The sequence below is a fragment of the Erinaceus europaeus genome, chromosome 5, assembly GCF_950295315.1.
Source record: "Erinaceus europaeus chromosome 5, mEriEur2.1, whole genome shotgun sequence".
Classification (NCBI taxonomy): Eukaryota; Metazoa; Chordata; class Mammalia; order Eulipotyphla; family Erinaceidae; genus Erinaceus; species Erinaceus europaeus.
Window position 1 is genome coordinate 12600035 of NC_080166.1, and position 18065 is coordinate 12618099.

Sequence of the window (18065 nt, forward strand, 5' to 3'; positions counted from 1 at the left end):
ACTCTCTCCTGGGGAAGAGAAAAGCCCCCCCCCCACTCCCCACCTCCAGACAAGACTCCTTGTGCCCAGTGTCGGCTCAGTGGCCAGATGGAGACACCGTGGTCATTGTGAGTGAGCGCCCCAGGCTGGAGCATGTGAGGCCCCAGCCCCCCAACAAGCGGAGGCGGCAGTGAGAATTCAGCTTCTGTGGGGTGGGTGCAGACACCCTGGGTGCTCTGAGGATCTCCGGCTCGGAGAGTTGGCCATGCAGGGATGACCTGGGCCAGGCCAGGTCGAAGGTCAGGGAGTGGGCTGTGCCAAGCTTGGCCTAGAGATCAAAGGGAGGCTGGCAGACCAGAACCCAGGCTGGTCTGGGTGAGCCCAGCCGGGGAAAGGTGGGCTGGTGTCCCCACACCCGTGTGAGGCCACACAGAGCCAGCCCCGACCCCGGACAGTGCCGCGTGTGTGAAGATGAGCCTGGGGTGGGGCCCGGGCACCATGACAGACTTTTCCAGAACCTGCCCAGTGGCAGCTGGCGGACTCCTGCAAGCAGAAAGCACAGCCTGTCAGGTGCCATAGAGAGTCGGCCCTGAGCCTGGGACACAGCGCCTGGCAGCTGGGCAGAGGGAGACACAAGCCTGTGGGGACAGGGACCTGGAGCCAACCCATGCCTGGGGGAGCCACCCTGTCATCTCTCTTCTGGGTAACCTGTCAGTTTGTCCCTTGTTCCTGTCAGTCTGTCCAAGCTGACAGCCGTCAGGGCCCTTGTGCATAGAAGCTTATTTTCAGGGGGATAACTTCCTGGGGGAGACATCTCTTACAGACTCTGAAATGGCCTTCTCTCTCCACGGAGAGAGGATTCCAAGGGCCGGGCGGCGGTTCATCTGGTTAAGCACACATATTACCAAGCGCAAGGACTGGGGTTCAAGCCCCTGCTCCCACCTGCTGGGGAAAAGCTTCACAAGCGGTGAAGCACATCTGCAGGTGTCTCTCTCTCTCCCTCTCTGTCTCCCCCTCCTCTCTCAGTTTCTCTCCATCTCTCAATTTTTCTCCATCCTATCTAATAAATGGGAGATTCGTAGTGCCGGCAGCGAGCCCCAGCGATAACCCTGGACAATAAAAAAATAGAATAATAAAATAAGGAGAAGATTCAAGGAGAAAGGGGAGTGGGCGTAACTGAGAGCTTAGAGGGAGAGTCCTGGGGAGTCCGACGTGCTGTGACCGAGGACACTGGTGTCTGCCCCACACCCCCACCTCACCGCCCCTGCAGCTGGCTATGTGCTGAAGTCTGAAGTTCCAGGAAAAACCTGGGGTCCCTTCATGACATCTTTTATCTCATGAGTTTATTTTGATTTGTGTTTATTTAGTAGGAGAGAAATTGAGGGACTGGGGGAAAGAGAGGGAAGTTAACGACACCTGTAGCCCTGCATCACCATTCGTGAAGCTTCCCCCCTGCAGGTGGGGAGCAGGGGCTTGAACCCAGGTCCTTGTGCGCTTGACCAGGTGCGCCACCACCCGGCCCCCGTCATGAAATCTTAAGTCACGTCCCACTTCTTGGTCTCACAAGCAGCATCCGAGAGTATCCAGGGTTGGGGTCCTGGGGTTGGGCTCCCAGGCTACCCCCTCCCATCCCAGGAGAGTGTGCACCTTTCATCTGGAGGCTGGGGTCCCACATCTTGCCTGACTCCTCCAGGCAGTCCCCCAGGCTGTGTGCTGTCCCCCATCTCCCTGCTGGACGGGGTCTCAGCAGACACTCGACAGTAAGGGGAGACATTGGAGAGGTTACACTAGCTAGGGCTGCAACAGCTCCAGCCCTCAGGACACCATCCCCGGGGGAAAGCCCTCGCGAGGGGCTCTGTGCCTCCGGTTGTTTGTGCCCCCTGGTGGTGCCCTCCTGCCATTACCAGCAGCCCTGCTGGGTGAGGTAATGCCATCCACATGCCGCCCACATGCCGCCCACATGCCGCCCACATGCCGCCCACAGTGGGGACTTATTTTTTTTTATATTTTATTTTATTTAGTTATTCCCTTTTGTTGCCCTTGTTGTTTTATTGTTGTAGTTATTATTGTTGTTGTCGTTGTTGGATAGGACAGAGAGAAATGGAGAGAGGAGGGGAAGGCAGAGAGGAGGAGAGAAAGATAGACACCTGCAGACCTGCTTCACCGCCTGTGAAGCGACTCCCCTGCAGGTGGGGAGCCGGGGTTCGAACTGGGATCCTTATGCCGGTCCTTGTGCTTTGCGCCACCTGCACTTAACCCGCTGTGCTACAGCCCAACTCCCGAGACTTATTTTTTTTAATTATCTTTATTGGATAGAGACAGCCAGAAATTGAGAGGAGGTGGGGAGACAGGGAGAGAGACAGAGAGACACCTGCAGCCCTGTTTCACCACTTGTGAAGCTTTCCCCCTGCAGGTGGGGACCAGAGGTTTGAACCCGGCTCCTTGCGCACTATAACATGTGCGCTCAACCAGGTGCGCCACCACCTGTCCCCTCACAGTGGAGATTTGTCTGGGATTACTCTTCCACTTACTGATAACATGCAGAAATCTTTTTTTAATATATTGTTGCTGTTGTTTTTGCCTCCAGGGTTATTGCTGGGGCTCGGTGCCTGCACTACGAATCCACTGCTCCTGGAGGCCATTTTCTCACTTTGTTGCCCTTGGTGTTGCCCTTGTTGTAGTTGTTGTTATTGTTCTTATAGCTGTAGTCATTGTTGGATAGGGCAGAGAGAAATGGAGAGAGGAGGGGAAGACAGAGAGGGGGAGAGAAAGACAGACACCTGCAGACCTGCTTCACTGCCTGTGAAGTGACCCTCTTGCAGGTGGGGAGCCGGGGGCTCGAACTGGGATCTTTACACCGGTGCTTGTGCTTCGTGCCACGTGCGCTTAACCCGCTGCGCGACCGCCCGGCCCCGCAGGTTTCTTTGATCATTGTGTTGGGGATTAACGGCTTATAGACCAATGCTGACACCTGACCACAGCCTCTCATCTCCCGTGACAGGTGCCTGCAAACACTCCCACCCCCAGCCCAGGTCCTCCTCCTCCATCCTGCACCAGGATCCCATGGCCTCTGCACCCCCCAGCCTCCACCCCCAGAGTTGTTTGCTTTGCTGCAGTGCACCAAATTTACAAATATTTTCAATCTTTTTATTCTACTTGTTGTAGATAGGGCAGAGGGAAATTGAGAGAGAAGGAGGGAGGCAGGGAGAGAGACAGAGAGACACCTGCAGCCCTGCTTCACCACCCATAATGCTTTCCCCCTGCAGATGGAGACCGGGGGGCTTGAACCCGAGTCTTTGTGCATGGTAGTATGTGCTAAGCTTAACCAGATGTGCCACCACCCAACCCCTCCAGGTTGAATCACAGGGGAAAAAAGAGCCATAAGGTATAAAGCAGGACAACATGTGAAATAAACAGGAGCCGTAAAATAGGAATAGAGCAGGTGAGAACAGGGACCCTGGGGTGGCGCGAGGCCAGGAAGTCTGTTTTACGTATGTTCCTGGGGGCCCAGGACTTGAGTCATTTTTGCCTGAGCTGGATAACTAGCATAATGTCTGGGACGATGGTATCAGAATGGAGATGCAGATAGATGCCTTTTGAAGCTGCTGCTCTTTTGAGCTCTGGGAGCGGGCGCTGCTTCACACCGAGAGAACCAGCCGTAGTCCGTGAAGCCACAACGGCCTGTCGGCGAGCAGTGAGCTTTGCCTTGACCTGGGACCCGACACCAAGCACCGGGAGCCCGAGCCCAGCTGGGCGGCCATCAGCACCTCTCACAGAACCCCCCCTGGGCCCCTTGGGGCTCACTGGCTGGCTGGCACGTTCCTGTACCCCCTTTGTCCCCAGCCCTCTCTGCTCCTCTCCCTGATGCTGAGGAAGGGGTGGGGGCCCCCGATGGGCTGAGGGTCTCCAGGCCCAACATCCGTCCAGCCCAGTGTGTGCAGCCTGGGGCCCCCTCCCGGCTGTGTTGGGCTTGGCTGAGGAACGTGGCCCCTCTCCCAGCAGCTGGGACTAGGCAGCAGGGAGTGCAACTTAGCCCTATCCCTTTGGGGCCAGGTGGGGGTGCACCTGGTTGAGCACACACGTGACAGTGCACCAGGACCCAGGTTCGAGCCCCCGGTCCCCACATGCAGGGGAAAGCTTTGTGAAGCAGGGCTGCAGGTGTCTCTCTGTCTCCCTCCCTGTCAACCCTCCCCTCTCGATTTCTGGCTGTCTCTAACCAATAAATGAATAAAGATGATGAAAGCTCGCAGTGTTCCAAGAGCCTCCATAATAGCAGCGATTCATCGTGCTGTGCCGGTGAGTGACCGGCCACGCCTGACCGGGAAGAGTGACGGACGGACGGATGGACTTTGCACACGAGGAGGGGGGCCAGGTGGTGGCCCACCTGTTTAAGCACAGATAGTACTAAGCGCAAGGACCCGCGCAAGGATCAAGGTTCAAGCCCCCACCTCCCTACCTGCACGGGATGAGGGGGGGAGCCTAGGTCCTCCTCCACCATCAGCACCAGGACCTGAAAGCCCCCCACACCCCAGAGTCCTTTACTTTGGGGCCAGACACCAGACCCAGTCCACATTCTGCTTGGTGTTTCCCCTGCTGTTCTCATGTCTCCACTTCTGTCCATGAGTGAGATTAGCCCATCTTCATCCTTCTCTTTCTGGCTGATCTCACTTCCCAGGATTCCTTCCAGCTCCACCCAAGAGGAGGGGAAGAAGGTGATTTCATCCTTCTTCACAGCTGAGTAGTATTCCACTGTGTACATATATTACAATTTTCTCAGCTACTCACCTGTTGTTGGACGCCTGGGTTGCTTCCAGGTTTTGGCTATTACACATTGTGCTGCTGTGAACACAGGTGCACACAGATCTTTCTGGATGGGTGTTTTTGGGTTCCCTAGGATAAATCCAGGGGGTGACCTTGATGAGCAGAGACATACAGTGACAGCAGGGACCTCAGAGTTTATGATCCATTCGAGGAGGAAGAGACAACAGAGAGGGGTCTGTCCACGGGAGGGTGGTCTGCTGTTCTCCACCACAATAGAGGTTCTCACAAAGTGCAACAGTCACGGCATCCCTGCCCAAGACAAGGATTGGCCCCAGGATGGGGTGTGTGTGTGGGTGTGAGAGAGAGAGAGAGAGAGAGGCGCACACAGCTGGCCCTGGGCTCTAACGTGCTGCTTTTTCCTCTTGCTTCCCAGGGGCGGATCTGCAGAAAGGCCGGCAAGTCCAAAAAGTCCTTCAGCCGCAAGGAAGCGGAAGCCACCTTCAAGAGCCTGGTGAAGACACACGAGAAGTACGGCTGGGTCACCCCGCCCGTGTCTGATGGCTGACGCCAGCCTGAGGCTTCAGACCTCCAGCCTTCGCTTCACACACACACACATGCACACGCACGCACCCACACACGCACACACATGCACACGCACCCAGCATCTCCTCCTCCACGCTCACAGCCCTCACCCTTTTGTACGCCCTCCGGAACGGAATCCTGAACGCCGCCATGTCTAACTTATTCATGAACACACAGCCGGCTGGGATCGGCTTACCGTGAGGAGCAGCTGATGGCCTCCAGGTCACTTTAGAGCCCATGCAGAGAAGGTGCCAGCCCCCCAGTCCGCCCGCGTCACCGTCCCTGCCATCGGAAGCCCCTCGCGAGCACCTGTTGGGTGTGTCTCTGTGTCTCTGTCTCCCTCCCCAGGAGACCAAGCGAACTTGAGGACGGGCCTCTTGGGGGACCCCGTGTGACCTCACGTGTGCCCTGTGGTCCACGCCCCACTGACTCTAGACCACGTGACACCCCCTGCTGGGGGTGAGGAGGTCTGCTCCTCCCCACATCCCCCTAAGAAACCAGCCCTGCTCCCCTCCCCAAGACGGAAGGCGGGCTGCTGTGGTCCCCAAGGAATGCAGGACAGTGCTGACCCTGGGGACGGATGGACAGACGCAGACGTCCGCTGGATGTGCTACCAGGCTCCTCCACCTGCCTCCTTCCTGCTGGCTCCCCCCTCCCTGCCCCCCATGACGGCAAAGACAGTGCCCCCAGCCCTCAACGCCGCCCCCATCTGACATCATCAGACTCAATTTCTCCTTTGTGCTCGTGACACGGAATGCCAGACTGCCAAAGGACAGACACCTCGTGACTGCCCCACGATGCATGAGCAGGTTACCTCCTCCTCCCTCCCCCTCCCCCTCAAGTCACCTGTGTGTCCCCTGACCTGCCCCTCCCCCTCCAGCAGGGGGTGGTCTCCCCCCACCCTGGCTGCAGCTCCCTAGAGACTCCCTCTTATTTAATCTCCCGCACTTTCATTTCTCTCTTTTGTGACTTAGACCTTGCTGAGCAGCCCCGTGAGGCTGGGACATGACAGCTGACCCACTGCAACGTGGAAAGAGGTCGAAAGGTTCATCCCAAGTGGGGGGAAAAAAAAATCTTATTGGACACATTTTAAATAAAATCATGCATATACCTGAGAGGCTGTCTGCTTCTGATCTTTGCAGTGAAAGTGTGCTATGTGGGAAAAGTCAGCCTTTTGGACAGGACAGGAGAGATCCCAGGTTTGCATTTGGCTGGGTGGTTTGGGGGAGGGGTCTGGAAACTCGATCTGGTGGGATTCCAAGCGGCCAGGGAGAGCAGAGCCCCTAGCTGGAGGCGCGAGGGTAATTTGGCCAAAACCCGAGTGTAACCCATCATATTTCACCTCTACAAAGGAGGAGGGAAGCCCCACACCGGCTTTCTGACATCCTTGGGCAGTTTGGCTACTCGGGAATCCCTTTTATTGTCCACGGTTGCCGGAGATCCGAGAGGCCTCACCTCAGAGGGATCCGGCTCTCCCAGCATGCACCCACGCAGGCCGGACCTTCACCCTTTCATTCTCTCTGTTCTCCTCCTCATGTGCCCCTGAAACAGGGCTCTGTGCAGGCTGACAGAGTGTGCCCACCTGCCATGTCCCCGCTGAGTGAGGAGAGACAGGAGAAAATATATACATATTGAACTGTAAACTGTTACGGTCAAGTGGAAGATATTATCAAAAAAAAAAAAATCAACAACAAGAAAAATCTGCCTTCATCAAGAGATGAGTTGGACACAACAGCAGGATGGTTATAAAAAAAAAAAAATTTTTAATTTAAAAAAGCTTAATTTGACACTATTTCCACATTCCCAATCTAAATACCAAACTGGAATGGTGCTCTCAGGGCCTTATCTACAATTCAGTACATGCAGTTCAGAATTTTTTTTAAATTGTCGTTATGAGTAATTTAATATTGACTTACAGAATTACAAGATTACAGGAGTACAATTCCACACCAAATTCTTGTGTCCTCATTCCTTCTATTGGAAACTGTAGTGGTTCTCCCAAGGTCTCAGATATGGGCTGTCATATCTGTATATATACATATTATATATATATGCCCTACTTTTTCTCTGGTCCTGCCTCCCCTTCCTTCCTAAGTGACACCAACACCTACTGCTACTTCCAACTGTCCTCCCTTTTCTCCTCTTCTCTCTCTGGGTCCTGATGGAGTTGGGGTTCAGAGCCCTCTGGGCGTCTTCCCCTGACATTTCTCCCCCTCTGGGAGCCTGGACCAAAACTCTTTATGGGGAGCAGAAGGTGGGGGTTCTGGCTTCTGTCATTGCTTCTCCACTGGACATGGGTGTTGGCAGGTGGATCCACACCCCAGCCTGCTTCTGTCTTTCTGGGGAGGTGACGGCGTCTGCCCAGGGTGTTCAGGATGGAATCATAGAAGAAACTTGATGACAGTGAACTTCAGGTGTTTGTCCATTTGATCCTCTGAGCGGATTCTCCACCCATGGTGCCTGACATTTGGGTTCTAGGCTGATTGGCTGTGATGAAGCCACTGTGGGCATGCAAAGGTCGGGCAGAGGCCTCATCCTGTCCAAGTTCTCTGCCCTGCCCAGTATTTCTCCTAGTGTCAAGTTAAGCTTGGCTTTCTTGTAGAAATCAATGCATGTATTTGGAGAGAAATGATAGATAGATAGACAGACAGACTGACAGACAGACAGACAGGCAGGTGTGAGATGTTATAAATAGACAATGGGATAGGCTTTTGTGGCCTCTCCAGGGCCCGCCCTCACTGCAGAGCAGCAATGGTAAGGGCTGTCCACTCTCTGAAGGTAGGCTGGTCAGCCTGCCCTGCCCCTCAAGCAAGACGGGTCCTGACATGAAAGCAGCCTAAAATGTTCCCAGCTGTGACCATGGACTGTGAACTCAGACTGACAGGGATTTAGGAGGTTACACAGTTAATTGTATTTATATATTTTCTTCAAGTTTGGGAGCTACTCTGCCCTATTGCAGCTTTCTAGCCCTATTCTTAACTCTAAAACCATCTTTTCAGACAATATTTTTGTCCAACTCCATATTAGCCATCAAACTCAAGCAAACGTTATAAAAGTCCTGGGCCCCTGGGAACATGCCAAGAGTAGACCTCCTCACTCCTTTTCACCCTAGGGTCTCTATTCACACCTGCTCTATTCTTACTATTTGATTCCTGTTTATTAAACATTTTGTTTTACTTTATATCTTACTGCCTTTAAGCCACCAAGTTGCAGATGCTGCCATGACACCATCCTGACCTCCCTGCGCAGACGCCCTCACCCATGTGTCCTGGAGCCTCCCCTCCCCAGAGCCCTGCCCTACTAGGGACAGACAGACACAGGCTGGGGGTGTGGGTCCACCTGCCAACACCCATGTCCAGTGGAGAAGCAATGACAGAAGCCAGAACCTTCTGTACCCCATAAAGGCCTTTGGTCCATACTCACAGAGGGGGAAGATGACCAGGGGGCTCTGAACCCCAATTCCATCAGGAATTGAAGTGTTTGTCACCAGGAATCTTGATTTTATCCTGTCAACGAAAGGGAAATGAATCTGAAAAACACCAGAGGAAGCCAGGCGCTATTTCTCTTATCTGAGAGGGAAGAGGAAAAAGAAAGGGTACTCGGAAGTAGTAACAGGTGTAGGAAGAGGAGGCAGGGCCGTGGGAAAAAATGGGCACAAAAAAAGTATTTATAGAGATATAAATATATAGGTAGGTAGGTAGATATAGACGATAGACCAATAAATTGATTTATAAAGTCAACCCTTATCTGTGACCTTGGGAGAAGCACTGCAGTTTTCATCAGAGAGAACAGGGACACAGAACTCTGGTGGCAGGAACAGTGTGGAATTAGACCCCTATGATCTTATGGTTTTGTAAATCAATATGAAATCACTAATAAAAATTTAAAATAAGTAAAAATAATAAAAAGGAGAAAATAATAGCTATACTGAGACACTGGCTTTGAAATCTCTGGGGCAGTAGAGCTGAGCCCGAGTCTAACGACATTCTCTTCCACAAAGAGTATCCAGCAGCAGAAGTTCATGTTCAGAGACATGACTCCTACGGCAAAAGTTGGTGACCCAGCAGACCCTAGGTCCCAGCACTACTTCTGGGCCTTCTAAGAGCAGGAGGGAGGCAGGCCCACGCTGCAGGCAGGCACACCCTTGACCTTGACCGCAATGCTTACCTCAGAGTTCCGCTCCACACGAGTACGTGTTACTTAAACACACGGAGATGGGAGAGATACTGAGGCAGACTGTGCAATCTGTTTGCAAGGATGGAATGCAAAAGGACAGTGTTTGATCTGCTCAGTATTCAAGTGTGGAGTCTGTGTTTACTCTGTATTTATGAGACCATGGATTAAAAAATAATCCACCTGAGGCCACCATCCTCCTTGGGCATCTGTTTGAGCCGACGGTCAGAAGTGAACAGGTCTGGCGCTAACAGAAACGGTTACAGGGACCCAAGACATGAGCTCCATCAGCCTGTGCACATCCAGGACCCCCAGCTAGTGAGATGAGATTGACTGAAAATTAAAATAAAACGACTGTAAAGGAGTCTGGATGGGGTTGGGGAGGGAGCTCTCAGGCCCTGGGGTCTGATGGTGGAGGAGGACCTAGGCTGGGGGGAGAGACTTTGGCAGAAAATTGAGAAACTTTATACATGTACCAACAACTATATTTATTATAAACCATTAATTCCCCCCCCAAAAAAAAAAAGAAAACAGAGTGAAGAGAGAACAATCTTTGCAACTGTAATGCGGTAGTGCAGCGGATTAAGCTTAGCCCATGGCGTGAGGATCCTGGTTCGAGCCCCCGGCTCCCCACCTGCAGGGGAGTCGCTTCACAGGCAGTGAAGCAGGTCTGCAGGTGTCTGTCTTTCTCTCCCCCTCTCTGTCTTCCCCTCCTCTCTCCATCTCTCTCTGTCCTATCCAACAATGATGACATCAATAACAACAATAGTAATAACCAAAACAACGATAACAAGGGCAACAAAATGGGAAAAAATGGCCTCCAGGAGCAGTGGATTCATGGTGCAGGCACCAAGCCCCAGCAATAAGCCTGGAGACAAATATATATATAGTCTCCAAATTATACAGGCATGAAGCTTAGCTGATACAGTTCCTCTAAGTCACAACATAGGCCTCTCCAACACATGAAGTCTGCTACTGAGTGCAACAGAGACAGAACTGGACTCAGGCAACCACGGGCCATGTGCAGCTGTGACTCACCCCTGGCGGCACTGACATAACCACAAGTCCCCTGTGAAGACACTGTTTCTGTTCTCACAGGACAAGCTAGTGAGGCCAGTTACTCCTCGAGGGTGACGCGACTTAGACTTGAACTCGGGCAGTGTCACTCCCAACAGGATCTGTGTTCTCAACCACTGAACTACCTGCTTCTGTCTTCAGTGCAATAAATAAATACTAAGAAGAAAGTGAAATGAGACAAGCTGGCCTTGCTTGGCTGTCTCAGGGCCGAGGAGTCACCGTGTCCCGTGCAGCAGCTCTCCGGCCCCTCTGTGCTCGGGCTGGCGCAGCTGTGAGTGCTGACTGCCCTCCCTTCACATGCACACAGTGCCCAAAACCTCTGCCTCACAGCCCAGTCTAGGGACAGGCTCTCACAACAACGTGAGTTGCTCCAGGTTCAAGTCCTTCCTGGCCCAAGTTCAGGTCCCTCCTGGCCTCATGTTCTCAATTTGAATCTTGAATAAATTCGCCTGGAATTCTGAGTGCATTCTCTCTTCACGAAACACCTGTAAGGATTGTTCAGGACAGAGATAACGGGGTCAGAGTTTGATGGCTTTTGAAAAGAAGAGAAAAATTGAAAACTGAGAAACGCTCTGCATGTACAAACTATTGGATTTACTGTCGACTGTAAATCATTAATCCCCCTAAAAAGGGGAAAAAAAGAATAAAATACAGAAAATAAACATTAAAAAAAAAAGCAAAAGAAAAAAGAGGGAACTGAGAGGTGGTGACTTGGTGCTCTTGGTTGAATAAGGTCCTGGGTTCAAGCCCCTAGTCTCCACCTGCAAGGGGAAAGCTTCATGAGTGGTGAAACAGTCTGCAGGTCTCTCTCTCTCCTCTCCTCTCCCTCTCTCTCTCTCTCTCTCTCTCTCTCTCTCTCCTTTCCTCTCAATTTCTCTCTATCTATATTCAAAATAAATAAATAATAATTTCTTTAAAAAATTAGGGGTCAGGTGGTGGTGCACCCAGTTAAGTGCACATAGTACTAAGCGTGAGGACCCACACAAGGATATGGGTTCGAGACCCGGCTCCCCACCTGCAAGGGGGACAGTTCACAAGCAGTTAAGCAGGTCTGCAGGGGTCTGTCTTTCTCTCTCCCTCTCTGTTTCCCCCTCCTCTCTCATTTTCTCTATGTCCTTAAAAAAAAAAAGTGTCTGCCAGGAGCTGTGGATTTGTAGTGCAGTCACCAAGCCCCAGAAATAACCCTGGAGGCAAAAAAAAAGAAAAGAAAAAAAATTACATTGACATTTCGTACTGTTGAAGCATAGGGCACTTTTCAAAAGCTGCTCTGAATCATGGAAGGCTTTCTGATAAATCAACACGAAGGGTAAATCAAAACACGGAATTCTAAGCAGGATGGAACTTAGCCACATGGAGCCCTCCCTGCATCCACCTCATCTATTTTTCCGTCTTTAATTTCTTGTAGGTTCTGGACCTGTCCTCCCACTTCATCTCCACAGGCAGTGCCTCAAAGAAGGTCTGAGAGCAAGCGCCGTGTCGAGGTTATAGATGGGAGGCCGTGTCTTGAAGCGTCACTGATTCTACTTCCATCAGGCCAGTGGCTTTGCTGTGTCACTTAGACAGTCCATTAGGTCCTACAGGGCTTCTGGGTCTCTCTCGCATCAAGGGAGTCTGCAGCTGCGACTCCCACGTTTACATGTTCTGCCGCCAGTCGGGGAGAGCCTGCAGCTCTACTAACACTACACAAACAACAGCAGAAGCTCGCGATTCTCATCTTTATTCTTATTTTTCTCACAGTTGTTTACTTGCATTCAAAGAGAGGGAGAGAGACACCACAGTGCCCCTTTTTAGTGGGAATTGTGCCCCTCTTATCCCAAAATCTTGTCGATCATTATTAAATCACTAGTAAAATTTAAAAGTACCTTTTTTGGGAGTTGGGCGGTAGCGCAGCAGGTTAAGCGCATATGGTGCGAAGCACAAAGACCGGTGTAAGGATCCCGGTTCGAGCCCCCGGCTCCCCACCTGCAGGGGAGTCGCTTCACAGGCAGTGAAGCACGTCTGCAGGTGTCTGTCTTTCTCTCCTCCTCTCTGTCTTCCCCTCCTCTCTCCATTTCTCTCTGTCCCATCAACAACATTGACATCAATAACAACAACAACAATAACTACAACAACAAAGGGCAACAAAAGGGAAAATAAATAAAAAATTAAAAGTAGCCTTTTTCATTAGTTCTTTCTGCTGAAAATAATGATACAAAGGGAAAGAGAAGGACTGGGTAATGCACTGTCCCCGCCTTTCTGTCCCTTTATACTAAATAAATTAGACGTTAGGAGGATCGGGGTGATGGCACATGGATGGAGAGACGGGAATATTGTGCTGAGACCAGAGCTATGGAGTCTAATCAGCCCCCCAGCCCTCTTGTGGAAGGCTGTCCTGTTTTTGTTTTTGTTTTGCTTTACTTTATTGGACAAATTAATGGTTTACAGTCAACAGTAAAATACAGTTGAGGGAGGCGGGCGGTAGCACAGCAGGTTAAGTGCACATGGCGCAAAGCACAAGGACCAGCGTAAGGATCCCGCTTCCAGTCCACCTGCAGGGGGGTCGCTTCACAGGCAGTGAAGCAGGTCTGCAGGTGTCTTTCTCACCCCGTCTCCCTGTCCTCTCTCAATTTCTCTCTGTTCTACCCAACAACAATAGCAATAACAACAACAATAATAACAACCATCAATAACAAGGACAACAAAAGGGGAAAAAATGGCCTCCAGGAGCAGTGGATTCATAGTGCAGGCACTGAGCCCCAGTGTTAACCCTGGAAACAAAAAATAAAATGCAGTAGTTTGTACATGTGTAACATTGCTCAGTTTTCCACATAACAATTCAGCCCCTCTAGGTCTTCTGCCATCATGTTCCAGGACCTGAACCCCCTCAACCCCAGAGTCCTTTACTTCGGGGCAAGACACCAAACCCAGTCCACGTTCTGCTTGGTGTTTCCCCTTCTGTTCTGATGTCTCCACTTCTGTCCCTGAGTGAGATCAGCCCATCTTCATCCTGCTCTTTCTGGCTGATCTCACTTCACAGGATTCTTTCAAGCTCCATCCAAGAGGAGGGGAAGAAGGTGACTCCATCATTCTTCATAGCTGAGTAGTATTCCATTGTGTATCTAGACCATGGATTTCTCAGCCCCTCATCTGTTGTTGGACACCTGGGTTGCTACCAGGGTTTGGCCTATTACACATTGTGCTGCTATGAACACAGGTGCACACAGATCTCTCTGGATGGGTGTGTTTGGTTCCTTAGAATCTATCCCCAGGACAGGAGCTGCGGGGTCACAGGGCAGGTCCATTTCTAGCCTTCCAGACTGCTCTCCACAGGGGCTGGGCCCGTCTACACCCCAACTCCACTTTCTGTCCATGTGTCTGCCACACAGGAGGCCTCCAGCTCTCATCAGGGACAGCGCTGTGAACCCTCTAGCCAGCTTCCAGAAAATTCCTCTAGGAGCTTTAGAATCGGAGCAGCGGCAGGACTGTGTGTGTGTGCAGCTGGTCTCGGTGAGCTCAGCAGAGGACAGGCTGAGCCGCACTGCCCCGGCCTCCTCAGGCAGGCAAGAGGCCTCCTGCCCTGAGCACCAGCCGCTCTTTGCCAGCTTCCACAGGTTTGCAGGCTTAATAGACGTTAAGGCGAGAGGTTTGGGGTGTGTGTGAAGTGACAGCGTGTGAGTGTGTGCGCGTTTTTAATTTGCGATTCTTTAATTGCTAATGGGTCTTAACAGCTCTATTTGGGGAAGTCTCAGAAGCTTCTTCTGCAAACGGCTTCTGTGACACTTTCGATTCAGTTCTGTTTTCCGCTGGGACTTGTGAGTTTTTTTCTCATGTCTTTGCTTCTTTGTACAACTTACCTTTCAGGTGTGTTGGTTTTAGGGGTGTTAGACATGTGCCCCCCAGTAGGCAATGAACTGAATTCTAATTCTTCTTCTTCATCATCATCTTCTTCTTCTCCTTCTTGATTTTTTAAAAAATTTATTTGATTCGATAGAGACAGAGAGAAATGAGAGGGAGGGACAAAATAGAGGAGAGAAAGACAGACAGACACCTGCAGCCCTGCTTCACTACTCATGAAGCTTCTCCCCTGCAGGTGGGGACTGGGGGCTCAAACCTGGGTCCTTGCATAGTATGATGTGTGTGTTTAACCAGGCGCACCACCCCCACCCGGCCCCTTGAACTAAATTCTTTATCAAGCTATTTCCGAAATCCCTACTCTTTTATTCAGTCCCTGTATTGGCACCACACCCCCCACCTCTCATAAAATATAAATAAATATATTTTTAAGATGACCTGGTTGGGGAAATAGCTCAGCTGGAAGAGTGAAAGACTTGCCCAAGTCTCCTGGTTTGAGCCCCAGGAACCCAGGCGCTGGAGTAGTGCTCTGGTCTCTCTTGCCCTCTTCCTTAGGTGCAACTCTCTGTCTCCCGTGAAATAAATAAATAGATCTTTCAAAAGGAAATGAGTTGCCCCCTCCCCACACACAGGTGAGCTCCTGTGACTGGGATTTGCTCTGTCCCTGCCCAGAGCCCTCCCCGACCTGGCAGGGTGCTGTGTGCACCTGCTCAGTGGGGCATCTGCATGGAGAAGGTGGGGGAGTTATGGGACAGATTTCCCAATTTTCTCTAGTAAACAGCTCCAAACAGCCAGCACCACCACCCCCCATGCATTGTAGTGTTCACACTGAGGAATAGTATGCAGCCAAAAACAGGGAAGGAGTCCTGCTAGTGTGTAGATGAGGCTAGGAAGCATGGTGCTGAGTGGAAGGAGCTGGGCACAGGGAGTCACATTCTGCATAATCCCGTCAGCAAGAGAAGCCCAGCCCTGGGAGGTCTGTGGAGACAGGACACAGGCATCTGCTTACAGTTGGGGAAATGGGTGTAGGCAAAGGGTCAGGCCCTGGTGTTAGGCCAAGTGATCAGAGGGCTGAAGAGAGAGAGAGGTTCAGGAGGTGAGACCTTAGTATGTGGAAGAAACCATGCAGGACTGGGCGAGGGGTGGAGAAGGAGAGAGAGAGAGAGAAAGAGAGAGAGAGAAACACCGTGGCTGTGGACAGGCCATGAGGCTGCCAAGCTCAGCTGAGCTTTTTCCTACTGTCAGCAGACACGGTCGCTCAGCCACACGTGCCAGGTGCCAGGTGCCAGGTCGGTATCGGCGCCAGTCAGCTGCGGCACACCACCAACACCAGGTGCAACACTTGGCTTTGAGCCAAGGCCAACATGCGGAGCTTGGGCCAAGATGTAGCCCCTTCTTAACTGGGGTGTCTGACAAAGAGCAGGCGCTTCCCATTGGAGAAGATTAAAAGAGCCAGGCTCCCAGAGGGATAAGGAATCGGGAAGCTTCCCATGAGAGGATGGGACAGGGAACTCGGGTGGTGGGAACTGCGTGGAATTATGCCCCTGTGATCTTACAATCTTGTTTGTCATTAAATCACAAAGATTAAAAAAGAAGACATATCTGCAGTATATGATTCAAGAAAAAACCTTTCCTATGAAAATGTAGATTGTCTTAAAAATAAAAGTGGCAGGAGTCGGGCGGTAGTGCAGCGGGTTAAGCGCATGTGGTGCAAAGCGCAAGGACCGGCAGAAGGATCCCGGTTCGAGCCCCCTGCTCCCCACCTGCAGGGGAGTCGCTTCACAGGCAGTGAAGCAGGTGTGCAGGTGTCTCTCTCTCTCCCCGTCTTCCTCTCCTCTCTCCATTTCTCCCTGTGCTATCCAACAACGACAGCAATAACAACAACAAAGATAAACAACAAGGGCAACAAAAGGGAAAATAAGTAAATATAAAAAATAAATAAAAGCGGTGGGGGTCAGGCAGTAGCGCAGCAGATTAAGTGCATGTGGTACAAAGCGCAAGGACCAGCAGAAGGATCCTGGTTCGAGCCCCTGGCTCCCCACCTGCAGGGGGGTCGCTTCACAGGCAGTGAAGCAGGTCTGCAGGTGTCTGTCTTTCTCTCCCCCTCTCTGTCTTTCCCCTCCTCTCTCCATTTCTCTATGTCCTATCCAACAACAACATCAACAATAACCACAACAAGGCTACAACAAGAGCAACAAAAGGGGAAAAAATGGCCTCCAGGAGCAGTGGATTCATGGTGCAGGCACTGAGCCCCAGCAATAACCCTGGAGGGGAAAAAAAATTAAAATACAAAAAAAAAGGAGCGTTTGCTTCTTGAAAAAACAAATGGCATCTGGGATGGGGCACCTGGTTAAGCACACACATTACTGTGTACAAGGAACTGGGTTCGAGCTCCTGGTCCCCACCTGCCAGGGGAAAACTTCACAAGTGGTGAAGCAGGGCTGCAGATGTATCTCTGTCTCTTTCCCTCTCTATCTCCCCCTCCCTTCTTAATTTCTGTCTCCGTCCAGTAAGAAATAAGTAAATAAATAAGTGGCATCTTTTTTTAAAGAGTCATTCTAAAAACAGTCACAAAAAATGGCTACACACACGTGTGAATATATCAAAACCCCTTACAGTCCCTGCACTGCACATGGGCCATTGCAACCACACCAGTGTTAAAAAAAAACACGAACCCAAAATGAGTGTCTTGGGCATGCTGGGTCCCAAGCAGCTCCTGGCAGCTCTCACTCAATCAGGAAAATGTGTCTCTGCTTCTCCCCTGGCTCCAAACTAGCTATTCAAACAGTGATCAAGGACTCCTGCCCACGCCCACCCTGGGGCAGGCCCCAGGGAACCCAGCCTGCACTTGCACTCCATGGAAAACCTTCATTTCTGAAACTCAATTAGCTCAACCCCCCCCCCCCCCCCGCACCCATCAACTGAAGTCCCAGATGGCGGTAAGTGGCCACATGGGGGAAATTTGGAGATTAGACACAACTAACCTTCCACGTTTCCGAAATCAAATTGGAGAACCTGGTCTCTGAGGCACACCCTCTCAACAATTAGATCACAGAACAATTAGACGCTGCTGTGTTGTGAAACACGTCGATTGAGTCGATGATAAATGAGCATCACGTAAAATGCCTGCAGTGGATAGTCACAACTACGAACTCAGTCACGAGTCAATGTGAGTCGATGAAGAAGGAGACAGATGTGGGAGAAGGTGAGAGACCCTGGAGGTAAGAGGCATAGCCAAGGTTGGCCACTGAGAGAAGGTCATCCCAACTCCTGCCCCCTGGTGCTGGAGAGAAGAGTCAGAGGAGGCAGGTATGGTCACCAGGTCTCAGGTGGAAGAAGCTCCCAAGGATACTCTGGGAACAGGTGGACGCATCTGCACGGGAGAGGCAAGAGCAGAGACTTTCTCCCAGAAAGCAAATGAGCATGACAGAAGTGGTGGCAGATCTAGTCCAAGGGTGAGACACATTAGGAGCAGGGAGCTCCCACAGCTCAGACGTGGATCAAAGGAAGGGAAACCACAGGAACAGCTAGTTCCATTATAGGAAGATCTGGTTCATCCTGTCCTCCAGCCCAAGTGGACAGAGACATGGCATGGAGGGATGTAGCCCCGAGCCAATTAGGAGTCCTGATGATGATGAAGTTGATGGTGGTGGTGATGGTGA

The 18065-nt window shown here is 51.4% G+C and overlaps 1 protein-coding gene and 1 long non-coding RNA gene across 3 annotated transcripts in view; one reads left to right on the forward strand and one right to left on the reverse strand.

The window, feature by feature from the left end:
• The window catches only part of UBE2QL1 (ubiquitin conjugating enzyme E2 Q family like 1), a 33729-nt gene extending 27292 nt beyond the window's left edge, over window positions 1-6437 (forward strand). The window contains exon 2 of the mRNA XM_007520542.3: window positions 5174-6437. Within this exon, the coding sequence (XP_007520604.2) occupies window positions 5174-5305 (132 nt within the window). The 3' untranslated portion in view covers window positions 5306-6437. The remainder of the gene's footprint in view (window positions 1-5173) is intronic.
• Window positions 1-18065, reverse strand: part of LOC132538586 (uncharacterized) — an 890943-nt gene that overhangs the window by 558178 nt on the left and 314700 nt on the right. The window lies entirely within an intron of this gene.